General features: G+C 47.7%; 1 protein-coding gene across 3 annotated transcripts in view; it reads left to right on the forward strand.

Annotated features, from left to right (window-relative positions):
• Positions 1–16,504, forward strand: part of LOC115416277 (dynamin-1-like) — a 37,446-nt gene extending 20,942 nt beyond the window's left edge. Inside the window, exons 10-26 of one of the 3 annotated variants that reach the window (XM_030130024.1) lie at positions 263–401; positions 2,489–2,575; positions 2,836–2,906; positions 3,157–3,208; positions 3,369–3,380; positions 3,536–3,649; positions 4,025–4,134; positions 4,334–4,445; positions 4,552–4,563; positions 4,651–4,818; positions 4,900–4,986; positions 5,317–5,471; positions 5,647–5,817; positions 12,541–12,576; positions 14,694–14,759; positions 14,927–15,970; positions 16,047–16,504. In XM_030130024.1, coding sequence (XP_029985884.1) covers positions 263–401; positions 2,489–2,575; positions 2,836–2,906; positions 3,157–3,208; positions 3,369–3,380; positions 3,536–3,649; positions 4,025–4,134; positions 4,334–4,445; positions 4,552–4,563; positions 4,651–4,818; positions 4,900–4,986; positions 5,317–5,471; positions 5,647–5,817; positions 12,541–12,562 — 1,312 coding nt within the window. In that variant the 3' untranslated portion in view covers positions 12,563–12,576; positions 14,694–14,759; positions 14,927–15,970; positions 16,047–16,504. Of the gene's footprint in view, positions 1–262; positions 402–2,488; positions 2,576–2,835; positions 2,907–3,156; positions 3,209–3,368; positions 3,381–3,535; positions 3,650–4,024; positions 4,135–4,333; positions 4,446–4,551; positions 4,564–4,650; positions 4,819–4,899; positions 4,987–5,316; positions 5,472–5,646; positions 5,818–12,540; positions 12,577–14,693; positions 14,780–14,809; positions 15,971–16,046 lie in introns of all 3 variants that reach the window. The other 2 variants (XM_030130023.1, XM_030130022.1) reach the window with 2 other exon arrangements.
• Positions 16,505–18,852: the final 2,348 nt, after the last annotated feature.

Here is an 18,852-nt window from a genome sequence, read left to right on the forward strand (position 1 = left end):
GTGTGTTTGTTTTGTGTCTTTTCAGGACGGTCTGTTCATCCTGACATGGCGTTGGTGTGTGTTTGTTTTTGTGTCTTTTCAGGACCGGTCTGTTCACTCCTGAATGGCGTTGGTGTGGTGTTTGTTTTGTGTCTTTTCAGGACCGGTCTGTTCACTCCTGACATGGCGTTGGTGTGTGTGTTTGTTTTTGTGTCTTTTCAGGACCGGTCTGTTCACTCCTGACATGGCGTTGGTGTGTGTGTTTGTTTTTGTGTCTTTTCAGGACCGGTCTGTTCACTCCTGACATGGCGTTTGAAACCATCGTCAAGCGTCAGATCGCTCAGATCAAAGAGCCATGTCAGAAATGTGTGGACATGGTGATCAGTGAACTGGTCAACACTGTCCGACAGTGCACACAGAAGGTACACACTACTGCACACAAATACACACAGAAGGTACACACTACTACTACTACACATAAATACACACAGAAGGTACACAACTATTATTTCTACACACAAATACACACAGAAGGTACACACACTACTACACACAGCCGATGGTCTGACGACACACTCAAGGACTCAGAGTAAACAGATCGGCTCAGGCAGGATGTATGCAGTGCCTTCAGAACATGGACAGAACCACACTCCCCAGCAGGCTGAAGCTCTGGTGTATGCAGTTTGGGCTCCTCCCACGCCTCGTGTGGCCACTAACCCTATATGAAGTTCCAGTGTCAAAGGTGGAGAAGATGGAGAGACGGGTCAGCTCATATGTAAGGGAGTGGCTTGGACTTCCCAGGTGCCTTAGAAGCACTGGGCTCTACGGAAAAGGAGTCCTGGAGTGTCCCATTTCCAGTCTAACAGAGGAGTTCAAGTGCGCCAAAGCGAGGCTGGAGATGACACTGTCGGACTCAAACGATCCTTTGGTAACCCAAGGCACCCCCATCCTGGCCACTGGGAGAGGGCGGACCTCAGCAGAAGCAGCTGAGCAGGCAAAGGCCGCACTCAGGCGCAGAGACAGTGTGGGACGAGTGCAGCCAGGAAGGAGTGGTCTTGGCAGTAGAGACAGCCCACCAGTCTGGACCAAGGCTACCGCACCCCAGAGGCACAAACTGGTCCTCCAGGAGGTGCGCCAACAAGACGAGGCAGCAAGGTGCGCAAAGGCGCTGGCACAAAGCAAGGGCAATGGATGACTTGGGAGGGAGTGGAGAAGAGGAGGATCTGGCAGGAGCTCTGGGAGTCTGAGGCATTCAGGGCAAGCTTCACCATCAAGGCTGCCTGTGATGTGCCACCGTCACCCATGAATCTGAGCCAGTGGTACAGAGAAGACCCCACATTTTCCCTCTGCCCATCTCCAGCCACACTCAAGCACATCCTGGTGGGCTGCAGGACCAGCCTTACACAAGGCCGTTACACCTGGCGGCACAACCAGGTACTAAGGTGTGTCACAGCTGTGCTGGAAAACCAACGGACAAGAGTCCATGCCCTCCCACCCCCAGCGGCTCGCTGGCCAACAACAGCCTTTGTCCAGGAGGGTGTGGGCCAAGCCAGTCTGGTCAACCCAAGTCCAGGGGCCGGGAGGCTTGGTGGGGCACGCGACTGGAAGCTAAGGGCAGACACAGGCCAGAAGCTCTGCTCCCCAGTGGAGATCACATCAACCAACCTGAGCCCAGACCTCGTGCTGTGGTCGGCGTTCCTCAAGCTCGTTTACATCATTAAGCTCACGGTCCCCTGGAGAGGGCTGTGGAGGAGGACTACGAGCGCAAGAACCTGAGGTACGCAGACCTGCAGCTAATGTACAACAGCAACGCTGGACTGTGAAAGTCCGCCCTGTGGAAGTAGAGGCTGCAGAGGGCTGGTGGCCGCCTCCACATCCAGACGGCTTTGGGAACTGGGAATGTGAGGGAGGGGTCACCGGCAGGCGGTCAAAGACCTCTGGAGGGCCGTAGAGAAGGAGGTCAGCAGCTGTGGTGGAAGAGGAAGGACTCCGCATGGGCGGTCAAGTGAGCGGTGGCACCTGGGGGGTGAGGCCAGGACACTGGGTCTGACCGCTGGACCCTCTGGAGGCGTGGTGGGCCCAGTCAACCGAACACCAGTGAAGGAGGAAGCCCACCTGATGGGCCCAGGGTACCACCACTGACAGTACCAGCACAAGTCTGAAGTGTGCAAGACATGACCTGGACATGTAGACCTACACAACTGACCACAACTACACACATCTACACACAAGGTACACACACTACTACACACAACTATACAATTCTACACACTACTGCATACTTCTACACACTATTACACACTACTGCATACTATTACACACTACTACACACTACTACACACTACTCAGCAAGTTCTTCTCGCTGCTTTGCCCGGTCTTTAACATGAATTTGTGTATTTTATGTCTTTGTTAAATTGATGACGACACACTGTCTCAGAACAGTGTCTCACCCTGACCTCTGATCCGTGATCCCTGACCTCTGACCCCTGACCTCTGACCTCTATTGCAGTTGGCTCAGTATCCGATGCTCAGGGAGGAGATGGAGCGGATCGTCACTCAGCACATCAGAGACCGAGAGAGTCGCACTAAGAACCAGGTCAGACATGACCCGCCTGTCACATGACCCGCCTGTCACATGACCCGCCTGTCACATGACCCGCCTGTATCCACTGCTCGTGTGTGTGTGTGTGTTTAACTGCTGTCGTCATCTGTGAGGTCGTGTTTTTCCGTCTTTCCGTCACTGAGGTAGTTTTAGTTCGACCGCCGTCCGCTGAAGCAGCAGCGGTGCAGGAGTTGATTGACAGACTGAAGGACGTCCCGCTTTTGGTTGACTCCGCCCCTTCTCTGTCTGTCCAGGTGATGCTGCTGATTGACATCGAGTTGGCGTACATGAACACCAACCACGAGGATTTCATCGGCTTTGCAAAGTAAGACCTGAGGACCCTGAGTAGGCCGCTCCCTCCTGTTCATACGGACCCCTCCCCCTGTTAAACCGACCTGTCAATAATCACACACACTCACATACACACACACATATACACACACATACACACACATACACAGTGAGTTCCTGTATTTTTCCATCTGTAACTTCAGTTTTCTGTAAAGTCTGGTTTTCTTTGACTCCAGTTGTTTCCTTTGTGTGTGTGTGTGTGTGTGTGTGTGTGTGTGTGTCAGTGCTCAACAGAAGAGCAGTCAGATGAGTAAGAAGAAGGTGGCAGGAAACCAGGTGAGTGGGCCCAGGTGACTGTCTGTGCTCGCTCTAACATGTGGAGGATGAATGCGGAGGCTCATTCATGGGTTTCTCTCTCTCTCTCTCTCTCTCTCTCTCTCTCTCTCTCTCTCTCTGTCCATTCTTTTTTCCGCCTCTGTTGCCACGGCAACACCAGGACGAGATCATGGTGAGTGGTTCACGTCATGTATGTGTATGTGTGAGAGAGGCTCCAGGTGTTCCTATGAACACCTGACTGTGGATCCAGATGTTTACACCCAGTTGTGCACAGGTTTGGGTTGGATCGGTCACATGACTGACAGCGGTGTCCCCCCCCGTACACAGGTGATCCGTAAAGGGTGGCTGACCATCAACAACATTGGCATCATGAAGGGCGGAGCCAAAGAGTACTGGTTTGTCCTGACGGCGGAGACCCTGTCCTGGTACAAAGACGACGAGGTAACCCACGACAACGCACAGCAGACGAAAAACACACCAACCGTAGTCCACGACACACTGACGCTTGAATATCGTGAATACATTTTTATATTTTAATTATTATTTCAAATTATACATTTACATAAACATGTACTTATACATAAGGAACTACACAGACACAATATATACAAACAAAAGTCAATCTAATCAAATGTAAACTAATCTAGTCTAATCTGACTCATTGTTGTGGTGGTGGTTTCCATGGTTACGGACCCCCTGAACTAGACCGTCCTCTGTGGTGGTGGTTTCCATGGATACGGGCCCCCTGAACCCTTCATGGTCCTGGGTCTGGTCCGTTCTTCTCACCCTCCTCTGTGTGTGTGTCACCTCCTGCAGGAGAAGGAGAAGAAGTACATGCTGCCGGTGGACAACCTGAAGCTCAAGGACATCGAGAAGAGTTTCATGTCCAGTAAACACATCTTTGCCCTGTTCAACACCGAACACAGGTGGGCTGGACCTGGACCTGGACCTGGACCTGGACCTGGACCTGGACCTGGACCTGGATCTGGGCTGGGCTTGTCAGAGCTAGGCTAGGCTGGTCTGGTCTGGTCCGGTCTGGGCTATAGTTGTCATGGTCTGGCTCTATGTGAGGTTAACCGCTCGACCTTTGACCTCTGTGTGTGTGTGTGTGTGTGTGTGTGTTAGGAATGTGTATAAGGACTACCGTCAGCTGGAGTTGGCCAGTGAGTCCCAGGAAGAGGTGGACAGCTGGAAGGCGTCTTTCCTACGGGCTGGAGTGTACCCTGAACGCAGCGTGGTACTCCATTACTCCTACTGTTGAATCACAGTCACATGATCATGACATCATCAGTTTGTTATCTGTGAATGTTAATACTGTCTGTGTTCCCCTCATGTCTGAGCAGGACAAGGACAAGGTGAGTCTGATGGGTGGAGGACCAGGGCTCTGATGGGGGCAGGTGTTTAGGCCCCTGTCTCTAATGGGTGTTGGTGTTCGTCCACAGGCGGAGGCGGAGGAGTCCAGCGCTGACGGGCAGATCCACAGTCTGGACCCTCAGCTGGAGCGACAGGTGGAGATCGTCAGGAACCTGGTGGACTCGTACCTGTCAATCATCCACCGCACTGTCAGAGATCTGATCCCCAAGACCATCATGCACCTGATGGTCAACAATGTACGACACACACACACACACACACACACACACACAGGTGTGATGATGTCATGGGTCATGTGACCTGCTGTTCCTCCTCAGACTAAGGAGTTCATCCATGCAGACCTGTTGGCTCAGCTGTACTCCTGTGGAGACCAGAACACGCTGATGGAGGAGTCCCAGGAGCAGGTAGGACACACCCACAACCCCACCCACAAGCAGCTAGGACACACCCACAACCCCACCCACAGAGGGGCATGTGTGTGCACTACACACAACACACACAATACATACAACACACACACTACATGCACTACACAGCACCATCTACTGTTGACACCAGTTAGGCCCCGCCCACACCAGCTTCATCTACTGTTGACACCAGTTAGGCCCCGCCCACACCAGCTTCATCTACTGTTGACACCAGTTAGGCCCCGCCCACACCAGCTTCATCTACTGTTGACACCAGTTAGGCCCCGCCCACCCCGGCCTCATCCTCTGCTGCGTCCTTGGTTCCAGGCTCAGCACAGGGATGAGATGCTGCGTATGTACCACGCTCTGCGCGAAGGCCTCAGCATCATCGGTGACATCAGCACCACCACCATCACCACGGCCATGCCTCCGCCCGTTGACGACTCGTGGCTGCAGGTGACGGGGATGCCCTCGGGACGCAGGTAACCTAGCAACAGACCAGCTGATCCACCTAAACCTCCACCCCATCTCATCTGCATATTTGATCAGTTTGATGCTGTTTATTGGTTTTATGTGTTTGTTTTTTCCGATCGTCGTCTTATTGGTCGTCTCTGAAGCTCGTTGAACTCTGACTCTTTGATTGACACCTGTTCGCAGGTCTCCTATGTCTAGCCCCACCCCCCAGCGCCGGGCCCCTCCCGGACCCCCTCGTCCGGGCGGTCGGGCGGCCCCCGGCCCCCCCTCTCGTCCCGCGGTGTCGCCTGACCCCGGACCCCCGCCCTCCGTCCCCTCCCGGCCCAACAGAGCGCCCCCGCCCGGAGTCCCCAGGTAAGGTCGCTGTGAGGTCAAAGGTCAGATGAATGACACGTTCGAGGTTTGAATCCTGTTCACGAGTCACGGCTCGTTCAGGGAAACTTCGTTAAACAGATGGATTTGATGCTGCATTCAGGTGATGTGGGAACTGTGGACTGATGTGAACATCCAACCCAAACAGAGGGACACAGTTGGACAGTGAACGCAACCTGCCATCAGTGTCCTTATTTCCCACACTGTTATGTGACCTGAATGCAGCATCAGTGTCTTAACCCTTTCATGCATGATGTCCATATTTGGACACATAGTTTCTGCTCACTTTCCAAACACTTTAAAAGGCAGTATTCTCCAGAGCACATGGGGGCAGTGTCTACAGACCCAAAGTAACACAACGGAAAAAAAGGGTTTGAACTGCTCTGGGATCTCAGAACGTGAACCTCCTCAGACCCAGCGATGGGTTTGCTCAGCTTTAAAACAAAACAAAAGAAGAAAAAACTGTCCATCACATTCCTAAAGATGTTAAAAAAGCATCTGAAAAAACTTTTGCATCGTGATGTTTCCAACATAGGCCGTTATTTGATTTTTTTTTTTTTTTTTAAAGCCACAACTTGTGTTTTCCTGGGTCTCAGGGGGTTACATATCTTCTTAATAAAACTTTTTTTTTTTCATTCAAAATGTATTTCAACTTTAGCCTAATTTTGAGAAATAAAATCTATCCAAAAAAATAAAATTGAGATACATTTTTTCATAATTCTTGCATGAAAGGGTTAATGTTCAGTGAAACTCGACTGTCCAGTTTAGGAAGCTCTGAGTCACAGTGAACTCATCAGGACCTTCACTCAGCTGGACACAGGGGTGGGTGTGTTTTATCAGAACTGGCCAATCAGAGCGCAGGGTGAGGACAACCAGGAAGAAGACTGAGTTCTTCTTTGTTGGTGCTGCGGAAAAAAAACACAGCGATCCACAAACAATCAGCACAGACATGGTGAAGAAAGCTGGGCTTTCTTCACCCCCCCCCCCCCCCCCCATCAACATCATCTTCATCATTTTCATCTCCACCCCATTGGTTCTTCTTCCATTAAAGGGACACGCCCACACCTCCACACACAGACACAGCTCCTGTTCCTCATGTTCTCAGATGTTCTCCTGTAGAACCCTGGGACAGCAGGAACCACTGCAGCAGAAGCAGAAAGAACCTGTTAGCCTAGCATAAACCGCAGCAGCAGAAGGAACCTGTTAGCCTAGCATAAACCGCAGCAGCAGAAGGAACCTGTTAGCCTAGCATAAACCGCAGCAGCAGAAGGAACCTGTTAGCCTAGCATAAACCGCAGCAGCAGAAGGAACCTGTTAGCCTAGCATAAACCGCAGCAGCAGAAGGAACCTGTTAGCCTAGCATAAACCACAACAGGAACCTGTTAGCCTAGCATAAACCGCAGCAGCAGAAGGAACCTGTTAGCCTAGCATAAACCGCAGCAGCAGAAGGAACCTGTTAGCCTAGCATAAACCGCAGCAGCAGAAGGAACCTGTTAGCCTAGCATAAACCGCAGCAGCAGAAGGAACCTGTTAGCCTAGCATAAACCACAGCAGCAGAAGGAACCTGTTAGCCTAGCATAAACCGCAACAGGAACCTGTTAGCCTAGCATAAACCCCAGCAGCAGAAGGAACCTGTTAGCCTAGCATAAACCGCAGCAGCAGAAGGAACCTGTTAGCCTAGCATAAACCGCAGCAGCAGAAGGAACCTGTTAGCCTAGCATAAACCGCAGCAGCAGAAGGAACCTGTTAGCCTAGCATAAACCGCAGCAGCAGAAGGAACCTGTTAGCCTAGCATAAACCGCAGCAGCAGAAGGAACCTGTTAGCCTAGCATAAACCGCAGCAGCAGAAGGAACCTGTTAGCCTAGCATAAACCACAGCAGCAGAAGGAACCTGTTAGCCTAGCATAAACCGCAACAGGAACCTGTTAGCCTAGCATAAACCGCAGCAGCAGAAGGAACCTGTTAGCCTAGCATAAACCCCAGCAGCAGAAGGAACCTGTTAGCCTAGCATAAACCGCAGCAGCAGAAGGAACCTGTTAGCCTAGCATAAACCGCAGCAGCAGAAGGAACCTGTTAGCCTAGCATAAACCACAGCAGCAGAAGGAACCTGTTAGCCTAGCATAAACCGCAACAGGAACCTGTTAGCCTAGCATAAACCCCAGCAGCAGAAGGAACCTGTTAGCCTAGCATAAACCGCAGCAGCAGAAGGAACCTGTTAGCCTAGCATAAACCGCAGCAGCAGAAGGAACCTGTTAGCCTAGCATAAACCGCAGCAGCAGAAGGAACCTGTTAGCCTAGCATAAACCGCAGCAGCAGAAGGAACCTGTTAGCCTAGCATAAACCGCAGCAGCAGAAGGAACCTGTTTATCTAAGACAAAAACAGAAAAAACAAACATTTAAAAATGTGTTTATGATGTGATGTGAGAAGTGAACAGGTTCCTTCTGCTGCTGTGGTTTATGCTAGGCTAACGCTAAACACACTCTGTTTCCATCTGAACTGGACCTCCATCCACCTCCACCTGGAGCCATGTCTGTCTGTCCTTCTGTCTGTCCTTCTGTCTGTCCTTCTGTCTGTGTTTGTGTGATCCGGTTCTCTCAGTACCTTTTACAGTTGTCGTCGTTGAACTTTACATCCTCTTTGAATAAACAGTTCTGTTTTTGGAACATTTCCTTTCGGTCGATTCCTTCTGTTCAACATAATGAGGGACAGAAGTGAACCACTGGAGGACCAGGCCTTTAGATTACACCTTGGCTGGGCCGACTAACGGTGTGCCCAAATTAAATGTCCCCAAATTAGTGTCCCCAAATTAAAAATAAAAAAAGGCCAGAGCAGAGTGTAAACGAAAGTATTGACTCACTCGCCCCTGCTTTTTTCCTCCCGTAAAACACATCGGTTATAATATACAAGGCTTGTTCATAACGACAGAGAAAACATTGACAACAACAACACATATGTACCGAACAGGAAAGCACAAGTATTCATGCTTCCCGCAGAAGTCATATTTTGTGATAACGTTAGCACAAACACAGAATCCAAATGCAGAACTCCGACAACAAAAGTTAGTTCCAAAAGGTTTATTGTTCACACACACAGGTGAAAAAATATAATGAGTGACAGAATCTTGAGGATAATGGTTGGGGATTTCCTCCTCAGATTCGTCCTCCGGATCGAGGGCAGCAGCCCGTCTCCCCGAGCGGTGTTAGGAGTCTTTTCCCGACTGGGGAAAAGCAAAGGGAGGTCAGGGACGGAAACAGGTCATACACAGGCAGGCTAACAATCGAGCAACAGGACATAAGGACTAGGCAAACTCACGTACCGGTAGTCAGGGCGAGAAGGTCAAAACCAGATCAGATGAGGCAGACAAAAACCGACAGGGATCAGGCAGAAGACGAAAAACCGAGGAATCCAAAACAGGTCAAAAAACAGGCAAGCAAACGAACAAACGAGGTCAAGTACGCTGGTCTGAACTACTGGAGTTACAAACTGGCGACTGACAAGGGGAAAAGACAGGGTTTAAATACACAAAAGGGAGGGAAGACAACTAGACACAGGTGAAGCAAATTAGGGCGGAGACAGGTAATCAGGACAGAGGTCAGGAGGAGCGGGGAACAGGAAGTAAAGACGACAGACAAGACACATGAGGGAAAACTTAACAAAATAAAACAGGAAGTGACACACAAAACATAAAAGACAGACAAGACCAGACTATTGTCTGGCAGCAGGTATGACATATTTGCGCCGTTTGATTGGTCTAAATCACCCGTTTCGGCCAGTGAGAGGTGATGAGAGCTTGGAGATTGACTCGTACGTTGTACGCCAAAGGTTTTCTCTCAACAACCATGCCTCGTGGGCGACCTATAAGTTCAGGCCGCTCACATAACAAACGCAGTGAAACATATGACATATGAATTATCTGCCTGCATGCAGTCCTGTGATTTTGGAATTAAAATCAGCTGGCCATATGCTGATCAATACTTCTGGAAATTAGACTTGTGGAATCCATGCCTTCATACTCTTGAATATATCTGAAATAGTCTGAGAAAACAGGAATTACTGTTGAAAAATCTAATCCCGCACCCACCCCCTCCGCCGATTCCAGCATCTGATGTGCCCAAATTAAGGTAATCTAAAGCCCTGAGGACATATGAGGGACAGAAGTGAACCACTGGAGGACATATGAGGGACAGAAGTGAACCACTGGAGGACATATGAGGGACAGAAGTGAACCACTGGAGGACATATGAGGGACAGAACTTGGACTTTCAGGTTCTATTTATGTCCTGACTTTCTCAGAGTGTCAGACCCCCCCCCCCCCCCATCTGTAATTTACAGACACTTCTAAAACAAATCCAATAGAAGAGTTTGGACCAGAGTCTGTAATTTAGAAGATGTTTAGAACAGTTTATATTCAGAAGCAAACATCTGAAATACAACACAAAGACCCATACCACAGGAAGATTACCACAGGAATAGTAATATTACCTCAGGAACAGTAATATTACCACAGGAAGATTACTACAGGAATAGTAATATTACCTCAGGAACAGTAATATTACCACAGGAAGATTACCACAGGAATAGTAATATTACCTCAGGAACAGTAATATTACCACAGGAAGATTACTACAGGAATAGTAATATTACCTCAGGAACAGTAATATTACCACAGGAAGATTACTACAGGAATAGTAATATTACCTCAGGAATAGTAATATTACCACAGGAAGATTACCACAGGAATAGTAATATTACCTCAGGAATAGTAATATTACCACAGGAAGATTACTACAGGAATAGTAATATTACCTCAGGAATAGTAATATTACCACAGGAAGATTACTACAGGAATAGTAATATTACCTCAGGAATAGTAATGTTACTACAAGAATAGTAATATTACCTCAGAAATAGTAATAGAATAACTAAAGGAGGAGGACCGAACCACTGGGGGACATATGAGAGACAGTAAAGGGGTAGAGCCAAAGGGGAGGGGCAAGGGGGAGGGCCAAAGGGGAGGGGTGAAAGTGAGAATTGGGATTGGGCCCAAGTTTTATGCCGCGTTTCCACTACGTGGTACCGGCTCGACTCGACTCGGCCTTTTTGTGTTTCCATTATGAAAAAGGACCTGGAGTCTGGTACCTGGTACTAGTTTTTTGTAATCTGGTACCTGATACTAGTTTTTGTAATCTGGTACCTGGTACTAGTTTTTGTAATCTGGTACCTGGTACTAGTTTTTTGGAATCTGATACCTGCTACTAGTTTTTGTAATCTGGTACCTGGTCCTAGTTTTTTGGAATCTGGTACCTGCTACTAGTTTTTGTAATCTGGTACCTGGTCCTAGTTTTTTGGAATCTGGTACCTGCTACTAGTTTTTGTAATCTGGTACCTGGTCCTAGTTTTTTGGAATCTGGTACCTGCTACTAGTTTTTGTAATCTGGTACCTGGTACTAGTTTTTTGGAATCTGGTACCTGCTACTAGTTTTTGTAATCTGGTACCTGGTCCTAGTTTTTTGGAATCTGGTACCTGCTACTAGTTTTTGTAATCTGGTACCTGGTACTAGTTTTTTGGAATCTGGTACCTGCTACTAGTTTTTGTAATCTGGTACCTGGTACTAGTTTTTTGAATCTGGTACCTGGTACTAGTTTTTTGGTCCCTCCTCCTCTGAGGTTCCAGGACTGGGGACCAGGTACTAAAGGTGACACTGTGTAAACACTGCAGACCTCTGATTGGTCAGAGTGGTGTGTGTGCCCCGCCCTTTTCCAGTAAATCTGTCAGTAGGTGAATCCACATGATGACAGTCTGTAAAACTACACCATGGTTTGTCCAGGAGGTTCAGACGCAAACATTCAGCAGGAGTTTGACCAGACAACAGGCAACCAGTGAGTTTATCAGCAACTGTGAGCAGAGCACACAGAAGGAACGCACCGCATCGCTATGACGACCAGGGACTGGAAAGAGGGAGGATCTGGAATGGAAAGGGTCTGGAATAGGACCTGGTACCAGAGTGGAAAGGGTCTGGAATAGGACCTGGTACCAGAGTGGAAAGGGTCTGGAATAGGACCTGGTACCAGAGTGGAAAGGGTCTGGAATAGGACCTGGTACCAGAGTGGAAAGGGTCTGGAATAGGACCTGGTACCAGAGTGGAAAGGGTCTGGAATAGGACCTGGTACCAGAGTGGAACCGGTCTGGAATAGGACCTGGTACCAGAGTGGAAAGGGTCTGGAATAGGACCTGGTACCAGAGTGGAACCGGTCTGGAATAGGACCTGGTACCAGAGTGGAAAGGGTCTGGAATAGGACCTGGTACCAGAGTGGAAAGGGTCTGGAATAGAACCTGGTACCAGAGTGGAACCGGTCTGGAATAGGACCTGGTACCAGAGTGGAACCGGTCTGGAATAGGACCTGGTACCAGAGCCGAGGCGAGTGGAGTCGAGTCGAGCCGGTTCCATGTAGTGGAAACGCGGCATTAGTTGGTCTTATTGGTCGCATTAGCCCTGCCCACATTAGCCCCGCCCACAGTCTGTGATGCGAGTGAATAGAAGGATTTCAAATGTTCCGAACGCTGAAAAGCCGACTGTTTGGTGTAAAGTTCCTCCTTGTTCTTTCAGTTCAAACAGGAAGTGCTCAGGTGTGTCAGTATCAGAGCAGGTAGCCCCGCCCCCTGCCCCACCCCTCATATTGACCATATATGGTTGCTCTTTCAGAATCTCTATCAGTGACCAGTGAGGAGTTCACCAATGGTACGTCAGCTGTCTGTGTGATGTCACTGTCTCACATCATCCAATCAGATTACAGTTTTCTCCATCTGATCCCGCCCACTTCTCCCATCATTATATTACAAATTACAAAGTGGGAGGAGCAATTTGGTTTAGCACACATCAGCTCATTGGGTCCATATAATGTCTACACTAATACTACAATACCCATAAGCCTCAGCTGCTGCAGTTCTAAACTGAATAGAGCAGGTTTGAGGTTTGAACTCAAGCTGATTATTTCATAATACAAAACAGTGATGAATGACAGGAAAAGGACAGTATGAAGCTCTAGGATTGGACAGTCACTGGTTCTGTGCATTCTGGGAGTTGTAGTTTTTATACACGTTCATATCGTCCAATAACACTGACTGTGAGTTTGAGTCAAACTGTTGTTTTTCCATTCAACACATTTATACGAACAGTTCAATTCAGCTGATTTAAGGGAAAATAGAAAACAGACCAATGACTGCACCAAGCTCCTCCCACTTCCCAGGTGCATTAGCATTGTGATTGACAGCTCCATCAACCTGTCTAACTGTTTGTCTGTCTGTCTGTCCTGTCGTAGGGCTCCTGCATCTCCATCCCATCGCTCCAGACCTCCCCCTGACTCCTCCCTCTGACTCCTCCCTCTGTCTCTTCCCCCTGACTCCCTCCCTCTGACTCCTCCCCCTGACTCCTCCCTCTGACTCCTCCCCCTGACTCCTCCCTCTGTCTCCTCCCCCTGACTCCCTCCCTCTGTCTCCTCCCCCTGACTCCCTCCCTCTGACTCCTCCCCCTGACTCCTCCCTCTGTCTCCTCCCTCTGACTCCTCCCTCTGACTCCTCCCCCGACTCCCTTTGTCTCCTCCCTCTGACCCCTCCCTCTGTCTCCTCCCTCTGACTCCTCCCCCGACTCCCTCTGTCTCCTCCCTCTGACCCCTCCCTCTGTCTCCTCCCTCTGACTCCCTCTGACTCCTCCCCCTGACTCTCTCCCTCTGACTCCTCCCTCTGTTTACCTCCCTCTGACTCCTCCCTCTGTTTACGTCCCTCTGACTCCCCCCTCTGTTTACCTCCCTCTGACTCCTCCCTCTGACTCCTCCCTCTGTTTACGTCCCTCTGACTCCTCCCTCCTCCCACGTCCTGAACAGATCAGCGTCATCAGCGTACAGTCTGATTCTACTGGGTTCTACTGAATCCTGAATCCATTAGCATTGTGCTAGCGTGTGACGCTAAACTCCAGGCCAGTCGACACAAATACATAATGGTTTCACGTCATGGTTCCACATCATGGTTCCACATCACAGTTCCACATCTGCCAAATCAGAACCAACATCAAGCACAAAAACTCTAAACATGGATCCATGGTCCGTTCCCAGGTTCTGCTCCTCAGTTCCACTGGATCCACTTGATTCTGTTTAAGCTCATCTCAGGCCAAGTGTTAGCGCCGCTCTGGAACCAGGTTTAAAGACCAGCCCCGAGCCCCCGATCCACATCAGAACCCAAACCTGAACCCCTGGGTCTCCATCATTTACGGAGGGTTTCCGGTGGTTTTTGTAGTCTACATTCAGACCCAGGTAAACGTGTCCACATGCGGTCCTAAATCTGACCCAGACCACTTTCTTATGCGGTCCTAAATCTGACCAAGACCACTTTCATATGTGGTCTGGGTCTTCCACCATTGTTAGCTAGCAAGCTAATAATGGCTGATGTTAGCTAGTAAGGTAAATGCCGTTTGTGGGCGGAGTCACCGGTGAAAGTACAACAAAGTGAAATAATTCTACTGGTTCTAAAACCTGGACGGTTCTGCGTTCTGTTTGAGCCGTATGTTCTACAGTCTGTGTTCTAAGGCTGAGGTCCGTCAGAACCAGTCCTACTGCCTCCAAAGGAACATCCAGAACCCAGAAGAACCCGCCCACAGATCAGCTGACTTTAATTCAGTCCACAACACAGACCCTGGACAGGAAGTAGAGCTCATGAACGGGTGCTGGGCCTGGTTCTGGGGTGGACGGGGTCCTAACAGTGGACCCATTGAACTGGTCTGATCTGGTTCCAGCTGAGGCCGTGTCATTGACTGATGTGACCTTTGACCCTAAAGTCTTGTTGTTTGTGTCACTCTCTTTCCAGTCGGCCCAGCAAAGGTAGCCCCGCCCACGGAGAGAGCCCCCAGTCTTCTATTGAGGGTTAGCCTGACCAGGGTTAGCCTGACCAGGGTTAGCCTGACCTACGGTTAGCCTGACCAGGGTTAGCCTGACCAGGGTTAGCCTGACCCACGGTTAGCCTGACCAGGGTTAGCCTGACCCACGGTTAGCCTGACCTGGGTTAGCCTGACCCGGGTTAGCCTGACCCGGGTTAGCCTGACCCAGTCTGTGTTCTACTGTGTTACTGTGAATCTTAGTCGTAATAAAAGTATTGATTATGAGCACATGTGATTATTAACGATCAGCAAAGTACTTCTGCAATATTCAGTGTATAAATATGTGTGTGTGGAGGGTGAGACAGGTCCGCTGCCTGTCTGTCTGTCTGTCTGTCTGTCTGTCTGTCTGTCCAATCACATCTCAGCAGTGAATCATGTGACTCTGTTTACATCAGGTTTATAACGTACTGTAGACGGTGTGGACCTGAAGGGGTCTCACTGCCCTGGGGATGTTCAGGCTGGTCTGGGATCAGACCTGCACACCCACTTAGCATAACCAGTTAGCTCACTCGTTAGCATAACCAGTTAGCTCAACCAGTTAACGTAACCAGTTAGCTCACTAGTTAGCTCAACCTGTTAACATAACCAGTTAGCTCACTAGTTAGCTCAACCTGTTAACATAACCAGTTAGCTCACTAGTTAGCGTAATCAGTTAACTCAACTAGTTAGCTCACTAGTTAGCATAACCAGTTAGTGCGCTAATTAGCATAACCAGTTAGTATAACAAGTTAGCTCATCAGTTAGCTTAACCAGTTAGCTCATCGGTTAGCTTAACCAGTTAGCTAACTGGCTCAGGGCTGCTGAAAGTATTAGTCATTTTTTTATTTGCTGTTTATCTTATATGAAACTAAAGTATTTAAAACTATTTTTTACAGTGTAAGGTTTACATTTTGTATTTATTTATTTATTTATTTATAATGTTTCTGTGATTGTAAATGCTTGGTTCTGCTGTTGCCATGGCAACATGCAAAGACGCAGAGCGAAGGACGGACTCTGAAACTGAAACATTCTGTCATCATCTGGTTCTGACCGGTTTCAGCTGGTTCCACATGGTACCGTTTGGGTTCTGACAGGTTCGATCAGGTTCTAACCACACCAGAACAGTTTAACCATCACTTCCAAACTTACCTGTCGCCATAGCAACTGCAAACTTTAAACATACACACAGTGCAATAGTCCGCAGTGAAGGTACCGGTTCAGGGTTTGGGTTTGGAACCGGTTCAGGGTTTGGAACCGGTTCAGGGTTTGGAACCGGTTCAGGGTTGGGAAGCGGTTCTGCTCAGAACTGAGTGGGTCTGTGTGGTTCCAGCTGGTTCTGGTGCTTTTCACATTCTTTAACGCTGTTGTGTTCTTCGTGTTCTGGATGGTTTGGGTTGACCGTTGCGTTGCGTTGCTGACCTGAGTCCTGGTTCCAGGAGCTGAACAGTGTTGGTGGGTCACAGCGGAGGTTCCGTGTTCTGGATGGTTCTATGTTCACCCTTAGCGTGTGCGTACATGTGTTTGTGTTGGTGTTGTGGTTCTGTAGTCGTAGCTCAGACTGAACTCGTGGATATTTGATGTTCAATAATAATAGGAATAAAAACAGTAATAATGTATCATATAATAGATGTATGGAATATGCACACAGGCCCACATGGTTGTGTGTGTGTGTGTGTGTAGCTCATTGTGTACTTTGTGTTCTGTTGTCGGGCCAAATGACATGTTGTTCAGATGAATAAAGTTTGTGCGAATGAAGCTGAAACGTGTCGACTGTTTCTTGATTCTGTCAAATTTACTGTTTGGGTTTTTTATCTCAGCGGCCGATCGACACCAACGACTGCAGGACGAGTCCACCTGCGTCTGCATCATCTGCGTCATCTGCGTTGTCTGTGTCTGCGTCGTCTGCATCTGCGTTGTCTGTGTCTGCGTCATCTGCGTCTGAGTCATCTGCGTCTGCGTCGTCTGCGTTGTCTGTGTCTGCGTCGTCTGCGTTGTCTGTGTCTGCGTCATCTGTGTCGTCTGTGTCTGCGTTGTCTGTGTCTGCGTCATCTGCGTTGTCTGCATCTGCGTCATCTGCGTTGTCTGCGTCTGCGTCATCTGCGTTGTCTGTGTCTGCGTCATCTGCGTTGTCTGTGTCTGCGTCATCTGCGTTGTCTGTGTCTGCGTCATCTGCGTTGTCTGTGTCTGCGTCATCTGCGTTGTCTGCGTCATCTGCATTGCCTGCATCTGCGTCATCTGCATCTGCATTGTCTGCATCTGCGTCATCTGCATCTGCGTTGTCTGCGTCTGCGTCATCTGCATCTGCGTTGTCTGTGTCTGCGTCTGTGTCATCTGCGTCGTCTGTGTCTGCATCATCTGCGTCTGCTGTGTCATCTGCATAAAAGTCGGATAAAAACGACCAGGTGATGCTGATGAATGTTTGAATAAATGCGCAAAAACTCTTGAAGGAGCTGTGGAAACATGGCCCAGGGCTCAGACTCCTGTTAGTTCAGTTCCACATTCAGCCAAATGGGATCTGCAGTGGACCCAACCAGGGAAACAAGAACAGAAGAATACAGAAATCATGACAACTCCAAACTTCCTTCTATGTTTTAGAGCAAAAAACAGTAAAATTATGTGATGAAAATGTTTCCATCTATCAACTCTCCTTTAAAACTGAATAACATGAACAAACGGAAATTTCTTCAGAAAACTAAGTGTAATTTGAACACTATTCTGCCTCAGTTCATCATTAACACATGAACATTCTAACATACAGATCCCAGTGGATCCACAAACACAAAACATTTAAGAACAGGCAGAATACTGGTACAATTACACTTCAGATGTTTCAAAATGTTCATATTTGTTCAGGTTATTCATGTTTCTGTGAAATGTCGGTTTGTTTCAGTGTAAAAACAGTCAAATGACGTGAAAATTTTTACATTTACAAAGATAAAAATGTGGAGTTGTGAGTATTTCTGGGTTTTTCTGACAGTATTTGACTGATCTGACCCACTGCAGATGGAACTGGTCTGTCTGTGGAACCTGAACTGAAAGGATTCCTTTCTTCAGTGAAATTTCTGTTTTCACAAATTCATCCCAGTGACCGGACTGGACCCTTTGGTGGACTGGATTTGGCCCCTGGACCACATGTTTGACACCTGTGATGTAAATGAACATAAACAATGATCTAGAGAACGTTTTAATCAGATTTGGAGATGGTCCAAAATCCCTCTTTTTGGAGCACATATTCTGGCCTTACCATTGGAACACCAGGGGGCGCTGACAAACGTTTGAATAAAGTCTTGAAACGTGGAAACGTAGATGGTTTTAGAAATGATCTAGTTTCTTTATCCAGATACTCCACTCTGAACCCATTCAGTCATGGATTCCTATATTTGTCATTTAGACACAGACTGCATCTGTGAATGTAAAGACAAACAGCATCTGAACCGAATTTACAATAAACATAGAATCTACCGGAATAAACAAACAACATAATCAAATAATCAACAAAATACTGAACAAAACAGAAGAAATAATCAAATATTGCATAAAACAAGCAATAATCAAATAATCAATAATATAAAAAAGACATAATGAAGTATTCTGTAAAATAAAATAAAAAAACAATAAATAAATACATAATCAATAAAGTAAAAAACTAGAAGCACTCAGACAGCGCAGACCTCCGCCAAGGCAGATCAGTGAACCCCCCCCGATCACCACCAGAACTTCATCTTTTCTTCCTTGTGCCAGTATCAACATTTCCTGAAATTTTCATCCAGATCCGTCCAGAACTTTTGGAGTTATCCTGCACACAGACAGACAGACAAACCAACGCCGACAAAAACAGAACCTCCTTTGTGGAGATAAAAAGAAATAATTAAATAATCAATAAAGCAAAAAAAATGATCAAATAATCACTAAAATGAAAAAAGAAATAATAAAATAATAATTAAAAAAAACAAATAATGACTATCAATAAAACAAAATAATTAAATAACATACTATTATATATTTTAAAAAAAAGAAATAATCAAATAATTTAAAAAAATTAAATTAAAAAATTAATAAAAATAATCAATAATCAACAAAGATATATTAAAATAGACTGGACCCACATGA

The sequence above is a fragment of the Sphaeramia orbicularis genome, unplaced genomic scaffold (assembly GCF_902148855.1).
Source record: "Sphaeramia orbicularis unplaced genomic scaffold, fSphaOr1.1, whole genome shotgun sequence".
In the NCBI taxonomy this organism is placed as follows: domain Eukaryota; kingdom Metazoa; phylum Chordata; class Actinopteri; order Kurtiformes; family Apogonidae; genus Sphaeramia; species Sphaeramia orbicularis.